The following is a 22,251-nucleotide window of genomic DNA, read 5'->3' on the forward strand; positions in this document are numbered from 1 at the left end:
CTGGTAACCTTGCCCTTTGTTATATAATATTATTCCCTTTATCATAGTTTGTTTCAATATGAATATGCATGGGCATAATTCATTTTGAATACAAACAAGTTTTGGGGTTGAAACAACAGTGGGAAAGAAGTTTACCGAATACCCTTGATAAATGTAAATATCTTACAAAAACAATGGTGCCTAATTTGTTTAATTATTTTAAGGAACATAATTTCAAGCTTGATTCAAAGTAATTCAGATTTTTTATTATAAAAACAAATGCTCCGTCTCAGAAAAAAAGTGCTGCATTTAGACGTGAATAGATTCATAAATCATTCTAGATACCAGAAAATCTTAGCTGGCTTTTGCCCAAGTATTTTGTACAGGTGTCTGTCGAAAATACCTATTTTTGAGTACAATTTTTTTTTGAAAATGTGGATTAAACGTTTTGCTTTTTATGTATTTGTTATGTATTGTTTTTGATTTGATAACTTTGGACTAAACAGATTTTCTATTAACTTCAGATCTTGATCAAAGTTTGGCACCCAATTCATATGAGTGTTTATATTGATTTTCTGACATCTTGTTTTCTGTAAAGATTTTAGGTTTGCAAATGTGTATCAGACTGTGCAAAAACTCTCTCCATGAGTTGGTTTTGAAACCCAGTCTAGTATTCCCATGGGATTTGGTAGATACATTACCAAGGATATTATAGATAAATGATTTGCCTCATTCAACACAGACAACAATGCATATTTCCACTGAGATCAATGACCTTTGAATGTGTATCGCCAGTGATCAGTCAAGTAGAAACAGTCAAAATATTTTATCAGATTTCTCAATTTTTGCATGATAAGGGAAGACTTTATACTGCTGAATAAGTTGACCAAGTTTGATAAAGTTTGGAATAGAATTAGTAAAGTTATTGTGCACACAATAACAATTATTAACGACGACGACGACGACAACAACAATGCCGGACAGATTTTTCTCTTAATATACCTTTCCCTTCCATCTTTGATGTTACGGGCAAGGTAACAATGGTATTATATGGCGAGATTTAGGATGGGCAGCTAGCTTGCCCACAGGCATGACACCCAGCACAACTATCATATGACAAGATCAGTTCTAATAAATGGATTGATGTTGATGAAGTCAAAATTTATTAGTCCGTTGAGGATATGCTGGCATATTCAGTATACCAGGGGTATGGGAGTCAAAAGCCATTTGTACTATTATCCAGTATATATATGAATTGTTCACAAGTGAATAATAAGTATTTAAAATAATATTTTAGTCTTTTTGCATCCTTATTTTGAATGTTATAATTTGTTGAAAATCAACATTGGTAATTGTTAAGCAGTTTTTTGAGCTAATTTACAGTACTGGTATCTCAATCTCATGGGCGCTGGGTGTAACAATCCCTGAATGAAGAATTTATATGACCAAACACTGTATTAAAACAAAAGTTAAATCTACAAAAACATTTTACTTCCATAAATTCACACATGACAAGCTTATTGAACAATTCTATTATATTTTTATTATATATTTATTTTTAGTGACCTGACTGTCAAAATAGCTCCAGAGTTTCAGCACAGCTTTGAGTGCTAATCTAATCCACCTAAGTTACCTAAACACCAAGTATCAAAGCAATTAAGCAGGTAGTTGTCAAGAAGATGATGGAAATGTAATTGTTGATGGACATAGGACAGACTATCACCTATATAAACAACTCTGCTCTTTCATCTATGAAGACAGCACAGCTAATAAAGCTTTCTATACCTTTCATGTATTGCACATGCATACATCCAGTGTTAGATAAAACTTTACAATTATTCAAAATAATCCAAATACCTAGATGTTTTACAATAACTAAAAAATTTCAATTTGGTAAATTAGATAAATAAGATATCTTTATTACTTGATTTTGGCTGTCTAATAAATGAAGTATTTATGCCAACCACACGGGTTTCCTCCTCCTCTTCCTCATTGTCTTGATCTGCTTCAGAAATATTTGTTTGTTGAATGAGCTCTCTTTCCTCACTGACACATTTACAAAACAGACTTCCACTTTCAAAACCTGGAGCATATCCTAAGTAAACAAGAACAGCATATACAGTTACATGAATTGATGAATGCATGTATACAAAGCAAGTTGATTACATTTATTCAGTTTTCAGTTGTTAGTTCCATTTCAGTTCAATAAATGTTGTGTTTTTATAAATTTAAAATTTACATGTATAAAAAAATCATCAAATTGATGTAGTATGATATATGATAAATTATCAAAAGCCAACAGCTACAATGCACAAAACAAATATAATTATTTGTATTTTTTTTATTTATTCATATTACCCATTTGGATCTCAATAAGGTGCAGTTACAAAAACAAAAGTAACACGACACAAGTATACCACATATAATATAGGTAACACAAACACAATGATCTCTCATTTGGCTAGTTCTTGTGCAGATCTTCTCTCAAAGGAATGGAACAGATACTTGCCTATGGCAAAAATATTATTTGTTTTTTGCATTACATAAAATAAAATAAATAAATTTGTCATTCATATTTAGAGAATTGAAGTGATTATCCAACACATACAAAATTGATTATCTGAATGCAAATATTGCATTTTACGTTAAAGGTAACTAGATAATGAGAATCCCTTTAAGAATTATTCATGGAGAAAAGGCAAAGCCAGCTGAGAGCCATCTTTGAAGTAGAGTAGTCCTCAACCAAAAAAATAATGTGCAACACAATAAGTATTGATTGAAATCGACCAGGTCATCTCCAAGGACACATAGGGGGGGGGGGGTGATGATTAACAACTAAAATATAATAGCCATGTCATTGATCAGATTTTGATACGACTTTGTCTAAATTATATGCAAGCACAAATAGAGTGCAACCCATAAACATTTGTCTGAATACGGCCCTTGTCATTACCATCTTGAGACAAGATTGTATTCATAATTGTTAGGTAGCATATGTGGTTTGTTATGGTTTATTTAGGTTACTTCAATATCTGCATTTCACGTCAAAGCACCTTACAACTTGGGCAAACTAGATAATGAGAATCCCTTTAAGAATTATTCATAAAGAAAAGGCAAAGCCAACTGAGAGCCATCTTGAAAGTAGAGTTACAGCTAGACTACTGTAGTTGGTGACACTAAATAAGCACTGGATGCATTCAAGTGTGCTATTTACAGAAACCATGAAAGGTTTGTCATAAGATATACACAATGGACTTTTTTATTTACAATGACTACACAATATTCAATACTATAAGTTCATGACCTTTAACTACATTCTATTCAGCACTGCATTACTTCAGTATATTCACATGACCTTTCACTACATACTGAAGCTAAATACAACATTATATACCAGTCAGTGCTAGTATGTTTAAAATTACACTTTAGGAAGGACCCATGTTAAATTTTTTTTAAATTAATTCTAGACAATAAGGAAGATTAAATCATGACACTTAACATTACAGTTTGAACAAGTAAACAACATTATCAATGCAGACAAACCAATCAATATATGATGCACTGAGCTTCTATTAAGTACAGAGATTGAACAAGTTCAACAGGTATTGTCCAATATATATCCCAATTAAAAATTAATCAAGGTAATGCCACTGAGACCCAAATTGGTTCAGTTTTCACACAAATGTTGTGTAAAAAGAATTGTACATCTTCATCTCAGAGATTATATTATGCTATCAAACCAATAATTTACAAATATAAATAAAGGCTGCTTTTAATCCATTGTGAATCACAGGGTATCTAATGGATGTACCTTACTGGGTCATATCTACTAGTCGCATCCATTTACAATGGCTATATTCTATTTGTGAATTATAAATTACAGGACCTATAATTATGCATGATTTTGAAGTCACAAGCACAGAACTTATATAAAAAGCGTGTTATTTTATAACCAACATCCACCAATAATATGACAACAATCAGCAACAATTATCTGCATTTAGTATAATTTTGCTAGTGTCAGATTAGGTTTCACCATCATCTGTAAAAAGCATGTTGCGACTACTGAGCAATGGATGACTACAACTTTGTCGATTTAAAATCTAAATTAACAAATGAATGGATGGATACAAACTAATGACACAATATCTTGTTTTTGAATGGCAAAGGTGAGTATAAAAGTCCTGAAACAAAGCACTGGCTAAAATTTGTAGGTGGTAACAATTCTGAACAAAAATGGACAAGAACAATAAAGTCATCATAATTACATAACAAAATAATTAATATTCATGTTCCTCAAATACTACAGGTACTGTATGAATTTCCTTAAAAAAAATAGCAACATATCTAAACAAAATTTGGCAAAAAAAATACTAGCCAATAATTTCCTTAACTAATACTACATATACTGTATTAATCTCAATGTATCTTATAATAATATAGCATGAATTGGAAACCAAATTCTCAAATAATAGTGCAGTAATATATTTAAGCAAAATAAAATACTAGGCAGATTTGAAAAAGGTGGGAAACACTGCACTTGTTTTTTTTTATATGTATTCATATCAGTGTATTACACTTATCTAATTGATATCTCCTGGAAACCATATTACTAATATCTGGTTCTCATTATCAGCAGTTAAATAGATTCTGCCCATTTATTTTTATGTCTAACAAATGTTTTATTTCATTGTAATTTATATCTTGAAAATTGCACTTGGTTGACATTTCCTAGTGATTGATAAGATTCACACATTTTGCAGATGAGTTATTGTAACCACAAGAAGATAATTTTAAGAGAAATATACATATATATGAAAAATATACAAACCAGAATAGAACTTGGTCGAGATCCCACACTGGTTAATATAATATTATATAATATATATTATAAGTTAAAAAGAAATTAATGAATAAAAACTGTTTATAACCACAAGAAAAAGTTTTACAGTGTCAATGACAACAAGGACAGACATTTTCCATCTATATACTTTAAACTTCATCTACGATGATATGGACAAGGTAAAAAATGAAGAATTCACTAAGAATTTCATGTATTTCATCGGGGGGGGGGGGGGGCATGCACTTACTATTCAACACTGTAAGGTCATGACCTAGGGCTAGATACTATTCAGCACTGTATGACTACATTACCATATTTACATGACCTTTCACTACATACAAAGTCAAATACAACCGTATATACCAGTCAACAATTCAATCAAAATTATTCACTAGTACTAAGTACACTGGAACAGTGTTACTGAGCTGTAAAAATTACATATTCGTTTGCAAGCCAAAATGTATGCTCATCAGCTAACCATTTTGAATCACACAGTCCTCAACCAAAAAAATAATGTGCAACACAAAAAGTATTGATTGAAATCAACCAGTTCATCTACAAGAACACATTCAAGCAATAGGGGAAATGATGATTAACAACTAAAATACAATAGCCGTGTCATTGATCAGATTTTGATACGACTTTGTCTAAATTATATGCAAGCACAAATAGAGTGCAACCCATAAACATTTGTCTGAATACGGCCCTTGTCATTACCATCTTGAGACAAGATTGTATTCATAATTGTTAGGTAGCATATGTGGTTTGTTATGGTTTATTTAGGTTACTTCAATATCTTTTATTTTCTAGCTGTTCAAAGTCACATAGTCAACAAGCTTACTAGAAAACAGTACAACAAGTTGTACAACATAAATATATTAATATTGAAGTGTTTTTATGACAAAAATGACACCATGACGCATATGGCCATATTGGATCAGATGACTACATTTTCCACCATCTATTGTACTCAATGCACTGGAAGAGGATTAATTTTTTTTATCAGTTGTAAAATTATTTATTTACAAAATAAGGGGAAGCAAAATAACACAGTAACTTAACAAAAGTAATCAAAAAAATTATTAAGAATTAATATAAACAGATTTTAACCCAAAATTAATCAGGCCTGTCTATTGTCCTAGAGCATTTATGTACCAAATTTTATTCAAATGTGATGATCAGTACTTGAGATATCAGTGTGAAAGTTGAAAATTTGTTAATTATGTTAAATAGATGACTAATAAGCATAAATATTCACCAAAAACTAATTGAGTCTCTGTATAGTCCTAGGTTCATTGAAATGTGATGATTAGTACTTGAGATATCAGTGGAAAAGCCGAAAATTGACTAATCATTATGCAAATTAGGTAATTAATATGCCTGGATTTCTACCCAAAACTAATCAAATCTGCGCATTAGTTCAGAGCATTTACGGTATGTGCCAAGTTCCATCAAAATCCAATAAGTGGTTCTTTAGATATCAGTGGAACAGTCATGGAACAGCTAAAAATTAGCTAATTATCATGCAAATTAGGTAATTAATATGCATGGCTTTTCACCAAAACCTAATCAAATCTGTGCAGAGCATCTATATACCAAGTTTCAGACAACCCATAAACCCATAAACATTTGTTTTACGGTTGTTCATTCTCTGAATATGCGTTTATACCATGCTTTGCGGAGACGCAAATTAATGAAATTGAACAGACTCTGTGCAGGTAAGTATGAAGAAAAGGGTGAGTACAGGTTACCTTTTGCTGAGCGCGAAAATGTTCGCCGAGTGGTCACTATCCCTGAGGACCTCCCTCTTAGTGTATCCGAACGTAGCGTATTGAGTCGGGGACTGAATTTCATTCCGGTTAAATCTAGAGTAAATGAATTTCAGGTGAAACGCGACGCTGATAGTTTTTTTCGCCGACTTAGACTGAAGGAGTACCATGCGCAGGACGCTGATCGCGATCGCGATGAAGCTAGCCAGGACATGGATACTATTCACAACGCTCGTTTATTTGGAGCACCACCATCTGTGTCTTATTGGACACCACCACCTGGTCGTAATGATACTCTGGATCATTATATAAGTGTGTGTAGACGAGAAATACATACTATTAAGTTTAATAATCAGAAATGGCAAAATAGCAATATAACTCGTCAGGAACGTGACGCTCTTAATTCTCTTAAGTCACGACGTGATGAGATTGTTATTAAGCCAGCTGACAAGGGTGGAGCAGTGGTGGTTTGGCGTAGAGATTTGTATCTGGTTGAGGCAGAGAGGCAGTTATCGGATACAGACTCCTACCGGGCACTTGATGTGGATCTCACGAATGAAATACAACGGGAAATAGGTGATGTGGTTAATGGCTATATTGCTAAAGGTGATTTGCCGATAGAGGCCAAAAATCTTATAGTGCGCAGACCACGGACATCAGTCTTTTATCTATTACCTAAGATTCACAAGGTAAACAACCCTGGTAGACCCATTGTCTCAGCATGCAATTGTCCGACTGAGCACATAGCTCGATACTTGGATTCAATGTTGAGACCAATTGTTGCGTCACAGCCTACGTATGTTCAGGATACTAATGATGCACTTAGGAAACTAGAGTTATTTCGTTTCACACCGGATATACCCAGATTTTTGTTTTCTATGGATGTAAAATCCCTTTATACATCTATCCTGCACACTGATGGACTGTTGGCTTTACAGCATTTTCTGAATAAAAGGACAGTTAAGGATCCTCCTACGTTTGTGTTGGTGCGCTTAGCGGAATTAGTTTTGAACGGAAATTGCTTTTCTTTTAATGGTAAACATTATATACAGAAACGAGGTGTGGCTATGGGCAGTTGTTTTGGTCCGAGCTATGCATGTTTATTCATGTCATATCAAGAGGAATTAATTTTTTCGTCCTTTCAAGGCACTAAACCTGAATTTTATGTCAGGTACATTGATGATGGCTTTGGTGCTATGTCTGGCAGTCGGGATGAGTTATTACAGTTCATTGACTTTGTGAAGAACTTTAATCCCGCCATACAATACACACATGAGATATCAGAAATAACACTACCATTTCTCGATATTTCTACTAAGGTAGATGGTGATCGCATTTCTACATCTATCTACACTAAACCTACTGATTCACATTGTTATTTACAGTATGAATCATCACATCCTACTAGAATGAAGGACTCCATACCTTACTCGCAGTTGCTCCGGGTACGTCGTATTTGCAGTGATGATACTGATTTCCGTAACCAGGCGAGGATTTTATGTGATTATTTCAGAAAACGGGGTTATCCTCGTAATGTCACTGGGAAAGCATTGGCCAAGGTTGTGTCAATGTCAAGAACTGATTGTATTAGTTCTACAGTTTCCCGTGACAATCAGGATCGTGTAATTTTGGCACTTACGTACCATCCTTTAAATGTCAGGATTAAAAACATTATGTACAAACATTTTCACATTTTACAGACCAGTGAGGAGACAAGTTCTACGTTTCCACTAATGCCTACTACTGCCTGGCGCCGTGACACTAATTTAAGGAGGTTATTGGTGCATACGGATGAAACGGGAGACCCTGAGAAATATGGTTCTGTCCCGTGTAATCGTCCTAGGTGTAATACTTGTCCTTTTATTACAGACACTAATCGTATATTTGGTCCCAAGGGAGATGTTGAGGTCAAACATCCGTTCAGTTGTATCACTATGAATGTTGTATATTGCATTTCATGTATTAGATGCGGGAAACTTTATATTGGTTCTACAGTTCGTCGACTGGGTGATCGGTTTGCTGAGCATCTACGGCAAACTAGACAGAAAAATCGTTATTATCCGGTTTCACTTCATTTTAATTCTAGTGGACATAATGTTACAGATATGTCTATTTCTGGTGTATGTGTTGTCAATGGCAACGAAAATCAGCTCAGGCGTGTCGAGGAGGAAACTATATTCCGCCTTGGTACTAAAGAACCCCATGGTATTAACAAACAGTTTAACTCATTTGTTGAGCTCACTACCTAAGGCGCGTTATTTGTTCTATTGTGGAATTTTTTGTGATTCTAACTTATAGTTCATGCGCGTTCTTACGTTCCTATGTTCTACCTGTACGTTATCACACTTGCTTCTATGCTATCGATAAAGAGCCATTGCTCGAAACGTCTAGCTATTTTTAATAGTTATTTAGGACTACGATTACCAAATATTATCTTCAATATTTCAGACAAAGAACAGGCGGACACACATACACACATGCAGACACACTAACTGCAAAGACTTTCCCATTGTGCGCTTCGCACACAGGAGTCAAAAATCAATGTACTCAAACACTATAAACATCTGTTGAATGTAAATTCCCTTCCTAATAAATTTGATAACAAAAAAAATTATAAAAAAATCAAATCAAAATTAAAGAACTTACCAAGAAAAAGAAAAATGCCCACCATGCCGATAACAAGACTAGCTACTCCAACAGAAATCATGAGACGAAAACTTTCTGAATGTCCATGTCCATGTTCTTCTTCACTGATAGTGAGCAATTGTATTGAATGTACAAGCAGAGCAAAACACAGCGCTAATAAGAAGACTGCATTAACCAGCGCACCCAAAACCTCAGAACGTACCCATCCATATGTATTATATGCAGTATTGGTTTTATTTGACATCTACGAAATAAAATGTGAGAAGAAGAAAATTTAGTACCTCTATTAAAGCGTAAACATAAAATAAACAGGTATGTTTCTGCAATTACTATTCTTTCACTAGAATCTTAATGGCTACACTATACTATTTGGCCCTACAAACAGTCATACATTTATTTCAAAATGTCAAGGCCAGATCACAAACAAAGTTAATCTCATAAGACAATTGCTATCAGACAATGTCAGATCATCTAAACAGAAACATCTGATGAGATAATTCTTATTAGATCTAGTAGGGTCATTACATGTGTTCCAATTGACTTCAGATTTGTCTTACAAATTGATAACAAAGTAGACCACCAAGACCAGGCCTTGTGACAATATGAAAACACATATTAGTTGCGTTCACGCACAGCTCCTTAGCACAGGCTAAGAGGTCAAATTCCTTAGCCCGTGCTGAGAAAACGTGCGTGAACGCTTAGCACGGGCTAAGGAATGCTAAGTACGGGTTAAATCTGATCCGAATTGAAGACGCGGTCAAGACCTTTAGCACGGGCTAACGAAGTATGTGCTAACGCTTAGCCCAGGGCTAACTTTGTATAACGACTCTATTCCACCAGTCATTACTCTGCGCTCGCTTCCACACTGATCGGGTCGCTGTAGTAGAGCGTACAGCAGCTCCAATTGTAGACAAAATAAATTTGGTTCACTGTCTACGACATGCATTAATAAAACTCTGTATTCTGTTACGCCAGTTGTATACTGTTTCTGTGCATCCAAATAAGTTGGGTCCGTCTTCTCTCGCGTTCCTGTGCACGTCACTTCAAAATTAGAACGAAACATGCCAGCAGCAGAAATAGAACCTCGCGCGTGTCATCCATTTTTCGTTTGTAAATAGCGGCTTACCAAAGGTCACCGACTAATGGCACCCCTTAGCCCGTGCTAACGACTGGCCCTCCCTGTGCTAGGACACAATTGGATCTAGCCGAAATGCAAATATGCTAGATAAGCCCAAATTAGTTTAAATCTTAGCCCGTACTTCGTGTACCGTGAACACAACTATTGTGTACTTTGTGTTTTTATTATTTAATCATTACAATAACAGGCAAATAAATGAATCAGAGTGATAACTTAAAACTTTGAGTTATTCATTAACATACTTACAACAATTGCAACAAGTACAACTAAGAGTGCAATAACATCAGAAAGTCTATGAACTGCACCAGTGACAAGCAACATAGTGTCATTCAGGACTCCAACCACAGATACTGTTATACAGTACACTGCAGTCAATGTCAGCATAGTAGTTATACGTGAAATCTTTCCAAACTTTACATCCATTTTCAAATACATTACTGTACTACTTCTTTACTTGATGAATGGTCAAATGTATCCAACATGGAACAGTTTTCTTTGGTTCAAAGTATATAAAAAGTACAAACTTCAATCTCTGTCATCAACTCAACTGCAAACAAGAGAAACCAATTTATTTAAATTGTCATAGAATAATGCACGAGTTTTCACTTGGAGGCACAGGTGATCAGTCTTCAGGGAGACATCAAAGGTGATTGATGTTCAATGAGTTTACTTTGGTGCCTTTGATATTCCTACATGCCAAGGTCATTTTATAAATTTACTCCTTAAACAAGCAGCCTGTCGGCTGAGATAGCTATACACATTGCAATTAAAGAACAGAAGATATCATTAGAAAATGAACAATATGTATAGTATCAAAGCAATCAGACTCACGGTTTTCAACAAGAATTCAAAAATATCACTTTTCACCAAAAATAATCATCAAAATTAGAAAATTGAAGATATCACCACGAAATTAACAAATCTGAAAGAGGTCCACATGTAGTACCTATATATGTAATATAAAAGCAATCAGACTCACAGTTTTCAACAAGAAGTCAAAAATAACATTTTTTACCAAAAATTTAAAAAATATTCACTAAAATTAGAGAATTAAAGATATCATCATGAAATGAACAAATCTGAGAGAGGTCCACATGTAGTACCTATATATGTAATATCAAAGCAATTGGGCTTGTGGTTTTTAACAAGAAGTTGAAAATATCACTTTTTACCAAAAATATTCACCAAAATTAGAGAATTGAAGATATCATTACAAAATGAACAAATCTGAGAGAGGTCCACATGTAGTACCTATATATGTAATATCAAAGCAATTAGACTTGCGGTTTTCAACAAGAAGTTGAAAATACCACTTTTTACCAAAAATGACAAAAATATTCACCAAAATTAGAGAATTGCAAAATAAACAAATCTGAGAGAGGTCCACATGAGGACGACGACGGACAATCACTCATATGATAAGCTCCGCTCGACAAAGTCGACAACAGAGCTAAAAAAGGAACTCTCTCAACTCAACTGAAATTTGAGCCCAGCCAAGCATCTCTTTTAACAGATGATATACCAATTATAGTTACATATTTATTATATTTATTAGTCACAACACTGTCTCAAACAATATCAGCAGTAAGGTCAATGAAAGGTACAAGACAAAAATAGGGGTAACAAAACAAACAAAAAGGAACAAAAATGTAACTTGCTCTCTCTATATAATGATTTGTTTGATGTTGGTGTCTTGTAGAAAGGTGCATTTAATAAAATTAGCTGTTACACTAATTATTTTCATTCACTGTCAAAATACAATATCTATGACGTTTTCATTGTTATGTTCAGTATTAAATTTTGATTAACCAGGATTATAGACAGTATTCCCATTTGAGGTTAATTCAATGTTTCTTGTCTAGACAACATTTCTCTCATGTTTACAATTGATATATACCACTACTGATCATATATTATTCAGGTCATGTGTTTATTTTGTCTTTACACAGATTACAAACCACAACAGTGGCATTCATATGAAGATTGTAATCCAGTATTGTAAACCTCACCTAACTTATAACCCTACAGTTTTTTGTAACATCAACTACAGTAGGCTTAAGACTCGAACACATGAACAATAATTCACATGTTTACAATCATAAACACAAAATAAAGAGGTGTGATTATACTTTGATAAAAATGCTATATTGAAAGTTTTATCAACCATCTGATTTGCACAGCATTGAACGAGGGTTAATTTACATAAAAACAAGCAGCCTGTCGACTGAGATAGCTCCGCTGTTAGCAATGCACATGGCAATTAAAGAACGGAAGATATCATTAGAAAATGAACAAATCTGAGAGAGGTCAACATGTAGTACCTATATGTATGATATATCAAAGCAATTGGACTTGCGGTTTTCAACAAGAAGTCGAAAATATCACTTTTTACCAAAAATTACAAAAATATTCATCAAAATTAGAGAATTAAAGACATCATCATGAAATGAACAAATCTGAGAGAGGTCCACATGTAGTACCTATATATGTAGTATCAAAGCAATTGGACTTGCGGTGTTCAACAAGAAGTCGAAAATATCACTTTTTACCAAAAATGACAAAAATATTCACCAAAATTAGAGAATTGAAGATATCATCATGAAATGAACAAATTTGAAAGTGGTTCACATGTAGTATCTATATATGTAATATCAACACAATTGGACTTGCGGTTTTTAACAAGAAGTTGAAAATATCACTTTTTACCAAAAATGACAAAAATATTCACCAAAATTAGAGAATTAAAGATATCATAACAAAATGAACAAATCTGAGAGAGGTCCACATGTAGTACCTATATATGTAATATCAAAGCAATTGGACTTGCAGTTTTTAACAAGAAGTTGAAAATATCACTTTTTACCAAAAATGACAAAAATATTCACCAAAATTAGAGAATTGAAGATATCATCATGAAATGAACAAATTTGAAAGTGGTTCACATGTAGTATCTATATATGTAATATCAACACAATTGGACTTGCGGTTTTTAACAAGATGTTGAAAATATCACTTTTTACCAAAAATGACAAAAATATTCACCAAAATTAGAGAATTAAAGATATCATAACAAAATGAACAAATCTGAGAGAGGTCCACATGTAGTACCTATATATGTAATATCAAAGCAATTGGACTTGCAGTTTTTAACAAGAAGTTGAAAATATCACTTTTTACCAAAAATGACAAAAATATTCACCAAAATTAGAAAATTGAAGATATGATCATGAAATGAACAAATCTGAGAGAGGTCTACCCAAGGTACATATACACCAAGTATCAAAGCATTCAGGCTTGTAGTTTTCAAGAAGAAGTCGAAAAAGTAAAACATTGACACGGACGACGGACACTGGACGACGACGGACAATCACTCATATGATAAGCTCTGCTCGACAAAGCTAACAAAAGTTCTATTGTGTGCTGTTGTTTGCTCATTATTAATACATCGCATACCATGCGACTTTGAAATGACTATTCTAATACACTATTGGCCAAGAATAACTCAGTAAATAGGGATATTCTGTTACATTGCTGTATGTGCCAATGGTGTGCCTTTAAGTCAGTAATCATACTCTTTGGTTGGAGTTTACAATTATAAACTTCACTGCTTTGCCATGAGGCAGCACAATTACCTATATAAAAGTACACATATTTCAGTTACTCAAGACAACTATTGCCACATTCACACAACAGCAATTTAGCTAGAATTTAGGTTCCCCAAGGCTACGCAACTATTTCTCTACTCAGTTAGACATAAAACTCTTTGTATTTCATGTTTGCTAGAAGATCCCACAAACTATTGCTATGTTCACACGATCGCATTCTACCAGAGCCGAACTACTGCTCCTCCCACTGATTAACAGGAGATTATCTCCAATGCGTTCATATGGTCGGGAGCCGAACGAGAGCCGAGATCTGCCATAGTTCGATTCAGTTTGGTCAGAGCCGGAACGGAACAGTGCCCTCAAATAATTAGTATGAAAAAAATGAATGAAAACGATATTGGTGTCAAGCTTGTGTTGTTTCTTTACATGGCATGATTCTGTTGATCTGGGAAAAAAAAAAGAAACACTCACGATCGAGTCTGAGCATTGAGGTAGAAAAGACAATGAACTGGTGTTATGATTTAGGTAATAGTACAGTGATGTAGATTAAAGATTAAAGTCAAAACGACCGCCTACTCTGGTGAAAATACTGGCTATTTTTTTCAATATAAAACAACAAATTTAGATAATAAAAAAATTCTAAAAATATATTCTGTATACACGGAACCGTAGCGTATTTAATACTTTTAACAGTTTTAAAAAACGAATTAATGTATTCAAAGAGCTACGACAGTTTTTTTGCAAAGCGACACAAAGAAATCTGTAGATGTTCGCTGAAAAGTATCCACATTTCTTATATGACCTTCTACTCCAAAACAAATCTACATCACTGTAGTATTTCGTATGAGTAGGAAACATGACAGCTTAAATGTGTTACAGCCTGTTCAACTGTTGTGAAGTTACGAACGATGTTGTCTCCACCATAATTGAAACGAGAGGATACTTCAAGTTGAAGAAGACGATTGAGGGCGTGATTTAGGCTCCAATAGTTGGGCCCTGCGTATACACAGTCGGGCCCTATCAGAGTTCAACCCCGAGGGTTTATTGGAGCCGAACTTGGCTCAAGTCGAACGCGTATACACAGCCATTTTTGCTGGCTCAAGCCGTAGGGCTCCAATAAAATGCTGTCGTGTGAACGTAGCATATATAGATAGATCAATAGATATTCGAAAGCAACTAAAATGGTGTCTCTGTATACACAAGGTGTCCACGTATATCGCAGCAATAGGGCTTGCCATTTTCAAGACGACCAAAAATAACAAAAATATTCATTAAAATTAGAGATTTAAAGATATCACTACAAAATGAACAAATCTGGGAGAGATCCACCCACGGTACAATTATACAAAGTATCAAAGAAAGTGGAGTTGCCGTTTTCATGAAGAAATCAAAATGTAAAAGTTGACTTTGGCAGACGCTAGACGTTGATGGACAAACTGTAACATGAACAGCTCTGCTTTGTTGAGGAACTCAACGGCAGCCCTGAATACATTGTATATAAAGTTTTAACATGAACAGTCATAGCATGTCATATATATGGATCTGGAACAGATTTCATTAAAACAAAATATCTGCCAGTCAGACATTTTGAATCAAATCTGAAAAACAAAATTACATCAAAGTCTTATGATGTTCAATGTATTTGTAGCAAGTTTGAATGAAATCTGTCCATGTACGACCAATATTTGGCTGAAATGCTTCATTTTGATGAATTCTTAAGATTAAAATTGATGCCATTTGGCCATCTAGAATTGAACTGTCAAACAAATACATATGTATATGTGTGACATGATGTATGATGTAACAAAATGATATGCATAAAGGTCCCATAATGTCCAATGTATGTACCAAGTTTGAACTAAATTCATCCATACACAGCCATGATCCAGTTCTGGAATGGCAGGTTACATGAAGAATGTTTTATGGTTACATCAGTTCTATTTTAAGTAAATCAAACTGCAGGTAGTACCTGCTACATACTACCGGTAGTATTAGTTAGCAGTGAGAACGACCAATGTACATACAGGAGGAATATGGAGAAATCTAAATTGCTCTGTACTGCTGGTTCATTTTGTTTGCTGTTTAACAAATTAGGCAAAAAGGTGGCTAATTCAAGGCAAAACAAATTCAGAAATGTTGTTCAGTGATAAGGTTCAATGACAATGTACTGAAAATAGCTCAACTCTCCGAATGCTTCTTTTGAGTCTTTATGAGTAGTGACGTCACCAGCAGTCATGCATAGTATCTTGAATCACGCTCAACTCACGAATGCACTAATAACTTGATGTCCGCAGTTCTTGCGCTTCAACATACTATGGTGATGTCAGTTCTTATTTAGGTAAAGCAATAAGCTGCTCAGCTGTGCTTACTCACAAGGCTTTGCTTGACAACATATTCATCTACTACTTAAACTAGAAATGTTAATTAGAAAGAAAGCTTTTCGTTTGACAGATTTCATCATCATGTGATGTCGCATGAATATTCATGTTTGAGACATGCTCTGATATCTAATCTAAGCGGCCCACTATTAATTTGGACTTCAGAGATTTTGTAAAAAGGTATTAAAAATGAATGTCCTGAGTTGAACTGAACTAATCAATGGACTGTATCATTTGTTGAGGGCTGATAGCATAGAAGTGTGCACTCTAATACACAGCTCATGGACTTAAAGCATTTGGGTAAACGAAAAACAAAACAACTATCTAGAAAAATATTCAAGTTTTTTTCACTTTCTAATTATAAACCATGGTTTTCATCTTTGCAGATTATTACACCCTCAAAAACCAGCAATATGGTTTCACCTCATGGATTTATTATGGTTCAGTCAAACAAATCCAGCCATTTCATTATAGCTGTTATTTAGTTCAAAGTTGCTAGCATGGTTACAACAGATGTATTTTTTTTCCATGGACTATTGTCAACATTTCTGCAACCTTTAAAGTTAAATGACATGGCAAGTACAATTCTTCTTCAGGGTACCCATGATCATATCATAACTGCCCGTTTTCAGTACATGCTATTACTTACTTGCATATACTACTTGCAGTGTTCTCCCCCAAAAAATTGCATACAAAAATTAGCCAATTTACATAACAATAAAATATGAATCTCTACAAAATGAACGATTTAACAATAACAAGATGAGTTTGAGTTTTGTTTTAGGGGATCATTGTTATTGTCATAATTACAAGACACATTTCTATTTTGACTTTGATTTTTGTGGTTTAAGCTCTATTGCCAGTGGTATGACCGAGACAGAAAAAAAGTGGAGCAATAGCAATAGCAATTAAAATTACAATACACAATTTTCTTTTGTTGTCTTGGCTCTACATAAATCGTAATATAAAGTAATCCACAACCATGCACGCTACAAGTGAGATGGGTTGAAGGGGTAGGTACATGAAGTAATTAAAGAGACTTTCCCCCTAGGGCCCAAGTCCTACTGAAAACATGATGCAAATTAATAGTCAGTATTTCTACTACAAGTGGGATGGTTTCGGGCATTACCGAGTACATATTTTTGCTTTGTATTTCTTGGTTCTATCATGGAAGTACTAACTGGTGATGCTCATTAGAGATATACATGTACCTCTGTAATTATTGAAGTCACCTTTATCCCCTTATACCTGCTGTATTGATGGATCGTAATGTCATGTACAACATACAAGATCATTCATGACAAATTCAGCAACTTCAACAAATAAATTAATAATCATAATCTTATGTGTGCTACTATAATAATAATTAAAAGAATATGACCAGTAAGCCATCAATGCGACATCAATACGAATCACTTCATGTATATGTTTATATGTCTTGTTTTTTGTTTTTTTTTCACAACTACAAACAGCATACACCACAAATATACCAACCTTGACGTATATTTCTTGTACATCAATGTACAGAGCAGACTGTGCCTACTAAGTATATAGCGATACAGTATATATATAGGCAGTCGTCACAAAATGGCGCCGAATCGGATGAAGTCTGCTGTGATAGTCCGTGGTGACCCTTCGCGTGATCCTGGGAATATAGTGATTCTAAATTATCAGTGTATATCACAGCATCGACAGTAATAATCGTCAGCTAGATGGCCACATATACATGCAGGGCAACGCAGCGATAAGGTTGACAGCGACACTGCACTGGTCGACCGATCGTCGCGAATGACTTGAGTTATGCAAGTAGTACACACTCCCTAGCTCACTATAAACTCGTGTAGTTTATTTTGGGCTAGCTGTGGAATCATAGCTCCCTGAGGGCCGTTTTTGGTCGTCGGTATCTGGCTATATTCGACTTACAATACAAAGTTTGAAAATAAGACGTCCAAGTAATAAAGAAAAAGGTAAAACACTTGTCAGTCGCAAGATAGAGCTACGGATCCGCAGCTAATTTTGGGCATAATCGTCACATAGGGAAGAAGTACTCCGTGACTTGCTCAATTAGACTCAGTACAAGAAAAGGATTACTAGTAGTTCGTGTTTGAATAGTTAATGGGCACAGCTACATATTCGGCTGTCTAACGTCCATGGTCTAACTGTATAAAAACAAGCAGCCTAGTATCAGTATCAATGCAATGGGACTTGCTGTTTTCAACAAGAATTCAAAAATATCATTTTTCACCATAAATGATTGTGGTTTTTAACAAGAAAAAAATATCACTTTTTACCAAAAATGACAAAAATATTCACCAAAATTAGAGAATTAAAGATATCATTACAAAATGAACAAATCTGAGAGAGATCCATATGTAGTACCTATATATGTAATATCAAAGCAATTGGACTTGCGGTTTTTAACAAGAAGTCAAAAATATCACTTTTTACCAAAAATGACAAAAATATTCACCAAAATTAGAGAATTGACGATATTATTACAAAATGAACAAATCTGAGAGTGATCCACATGTAGTACCTATATATGTAATATCAAAGCAATTGGACTTGTGGTTTTTTTACAAGAAGTCGAAAATATCACTTTTTACCAAAAATGACAAAAATATTCACCAAAATTAGAGAATTAAAGATATCATTACAATATGAACAAATCTGAGAGAGGTCCACATGTAGTACCTATATATGTAATATCAAAGGAATTGGACTTGCGGTTTTTAACAAGAAGTTGAAAATATCACTTTTTACCAAAAATATTCACCCAAATTAGAGAATAGAAGATATCATTACAAAATGAACAAATCTGAGAGAGGTCCACATGTAGTACATATATATGTAATATCAAAGCAATTGGACTTGTGGTTTTTAACAAGAAGTCGAAAATATCACTTTTTACCAAAAATGACAAAAATATTCACCAAAATTAGAGAATTAAAGATATCATTACAAAATGAACAAATCTGAGAGAGGTCCACATATACCGTTAGTACCTATATATGTAATATCAAAGCAATTAGACTTGCGGTTTTCAACAAGAAGTTGAAAATACCACTTTTTACCAAAAATGACAAAAATATTCACCAAAATTAGAAAATTGAAGATATCATTATGAAATGAACAAACTGAGAGAGGTCCACATGTAGTACCTATATATGTAGTATCAAAGCAATTGGACTTGCGGTTTTCAACAAGAAGTCGAAAATATCACTTTTTACCAAAAATGACCAAAATATTCACCAAAATTAGAGAATTGAAGATATCATTATGAAATGAACAAACTGAGAGAGGTCCACATGTAGTACCTATATATGTAGTATCAAAGCAATTGGACTTGCGGTTTTCAACAAGAAGTCGAAAATATCACTTTTTACCAAAAATGACCAAAATATTCACCAAAATTAGAGAATTGAAGATACTGTATCATCATGAAATGAACAAATTTGAAAGTGGTTCACATGTAGTATCTATATATGTAATATCAACACAATTGGACTTGCGGTTTTTAACAAGAAGTTGAAAATATCAGTTTTTACCAAAAATGACAAAAATATTCACCAAAATTAGAGAATTAAAGATATCATTACAAAATGAACAAATCTGAGAGAGGTCCACATGTAGTACCTATATATGTAATATCAAAGCAATTGCACTTGCAGTTTTTAACAAGAAGTCGAAAATATCAGTTTTTACCAAAAATGACAAAAATATTCACCAAAATTAGAGAATTGAAGATATCATCATGAAATGAACAAATTTGAAAGTGGTTCACATGTAGTATCTATATATGTAATATCAACACAATTGGACTTGCGGTTTTTAACAAGAAGTTGAAAATATCACTTTTTACCAAAAATTACAAAAATATTCACCAAAATTAGAGAATTGAAGATAGGATCATGAAATGAACAAATCTGAGAGAGGTCCACATGTAGTACCTATATATGTAATATCAAAGCAATTGGACTTGCGGTTTTTAACAAGAAGTCGAAAATATCACTTTTTACCAAAAATGACAAAATATTCACCAAAATTAGAGAATTGAAGATATGATCATGAAATGAACAAATCTGAGAGAGGTCTACCCAAGGTACATATACACCAAGTATCAAAGCATTCAGGCTTGTAGTTTTCAAGAAGAAGTCTAAAAAGTAAAACATTGACACGGACGACGATGGACGACGACGGACAATCACTCATATGATAAGCTCCGCTCGACAAAGTCGACCGCGGAGCTAATAAAAGCTAGACAAAAATTATAACATTTGTGTGCTGCTGGTAAAACCTATCCTGATCTATTGCAGCGAAATATGGATGAGCGAATGCGTACTACAAAAATATTTTTGAGAGTGGCCTACCCATGGAGAAATTTCATAACAAATTTCGAAATCACAGTTACATTTGGTATGTATTTTGGAATTGGGTAGTAGACACCCTATTACTGACTAGTATAAAATAAATGTTAAAATATTGGCTAAAAATAAAAACAAAGAATGAAAACACACTAGTCCATAAAGCATACAGACTTGGCATAGAGATGGATGGTAAAGGCAGACCTAATTGGGTATCTGGTATTTTTGCACTATCTAGAAATAGATACGCCATGGGAAAACAATGATTGTAACACCAATCTACTGAGTCCGGACTGTGACCAATCTAATCAACACAATTTGCATTAATCTCAAAAAACAAGCCATGCATGGCACAGTCCCCGTTAGTTATCAAATTTAAGATATATAGTTTTGTTTATAGTAATATAGCTGGAATATAACCATGTCAGGAGTATGATTTTTTTAACATTAAAATGATTGACATTTGTATATGATCGTCAAAAAAGTACTTGTCCATATTGAGAGATATTGCTCTGGAACAGCATTCAAAATCAGCCATTTTGATTACATGTATATATATAACATGATGTATAACGAATATATAAAATTTGAATATAATCAGTCAAAGCATTTAAGAGATATGGCTCTAGAAGCCCAATCATTAAAACAAAATGGCCACCAGTCAACCATTTTGAATCCAATCTGAAAAAAATAAAATGACATGCATCAGGAACCTGTAATGTCTAATGTATGTACCAAGTTTGAACGAAATCCATCCATAAATGCCAGAAATGCTTGACATTTGATGATTTTTTAGCACAAAAATGACCACCATTCGGCCATTTTGAATAGGATCGTCAAACCAATACATATATCTGTTTATCTATGACATGATGTATAATGAATATTTAAAATTTGAACATAAGCAGTGAAAGCAAGTCAGAGATATGGCACAAGAACCACATTCATTAAAACAAAATGGCCGCCAGTCGGCCATTTTGAATAGGATCGTCAAACCAATACATATATCTGTTTATCTATGACATGATGTATAATGAATATTTAAAATTTGAACATAATCAGTGAAAGCAAGTCAGAGATATGGCACGAGAACCACATTCATTAAAACAAAATGGCCGCCAGTCGGCCATTTTTAATCTTATCTGAAAAACAAAATTATTTGCATCAAGGTCTCATAATGTCTAATGTATATACCAAGTTTGAACAAAATCCATCTGTAAACAGCCGAGAAATGCTTGATTTTGATGATTTTTAGCACAAAAATGGCCGCTATTCGGCCATCTTGAATCAGATTGTAAAACAAAATGATGTGCATCAAGGTCCTATAATGTCTAATGTATATACCAAGTTTGAACAAAATCCATCTGTAAACAGCCGAGAAATGCTTGATTTTGATGATTTTTAGCACAAAAATGGCTGCCATTCTGCCATCTTAAATCAGAACAAGAAACAAATTGACATGCATATGTATAATATCATGTATGATGTATGTATGAAGTTTGACTGTGATTGGTCCAGGCATCTCTAAG

General features: G+C 33.9%; 1 protein-coding gene across 1 annotated transcript in view; it reads right to left on the bottom strand.

Annotated features, from left to right (window-relative positions):
* Positions 1 to 18,203, bottom strand: part of LOC100378077 (proton-coupled zinc antiporter SLC30A1-like) — a 33,333-nt gene extending 15,130 nt beyond the window's left edge. Inside the window, exons 1-4 of the mRNA XM_002736277.4 lie at positions 17,853 to 18,203; positions 10,622 to 10,922; positions 9,238 to 9,481; positions 1,904 to 2,074 (exon numbers count right to left, since the gene is read on the bottom strand). Coding sequence (XP_002736323.2) covers positions 1,904 to 2,074; positions 9,238 to 9,481; positions 10,622 to 10,810 — 604 coding nt within the window. The 5' untranslated portion in view covers positions 10,811 to 10,922; positions 17,853 to 18,203. The remainder of the gene's footprint in view (positions 1 to 1,903; positions 2,075 to 9,237; positions 9,482 to 10,621; positions 10,923 to 17,852) is intronic.
* Between the last annotated feature and the right edge of the window lie 4,048 nt (positions 18,204 to 22,251).

This window comes from Saccoglossus kowalevskii, chromosome 1, assembly GCF_978046115.1.
Source record: "Saccoglossus kowalevskii chromosome 1, keSacKowa6.1, whole genome shotgun sequence".
NCBI lineage: Eukaryota > Metazoa > Hemichordata > Enteropneusta > Harrimaniidae > Saccoglossus > Saccoglossus kowalevskii.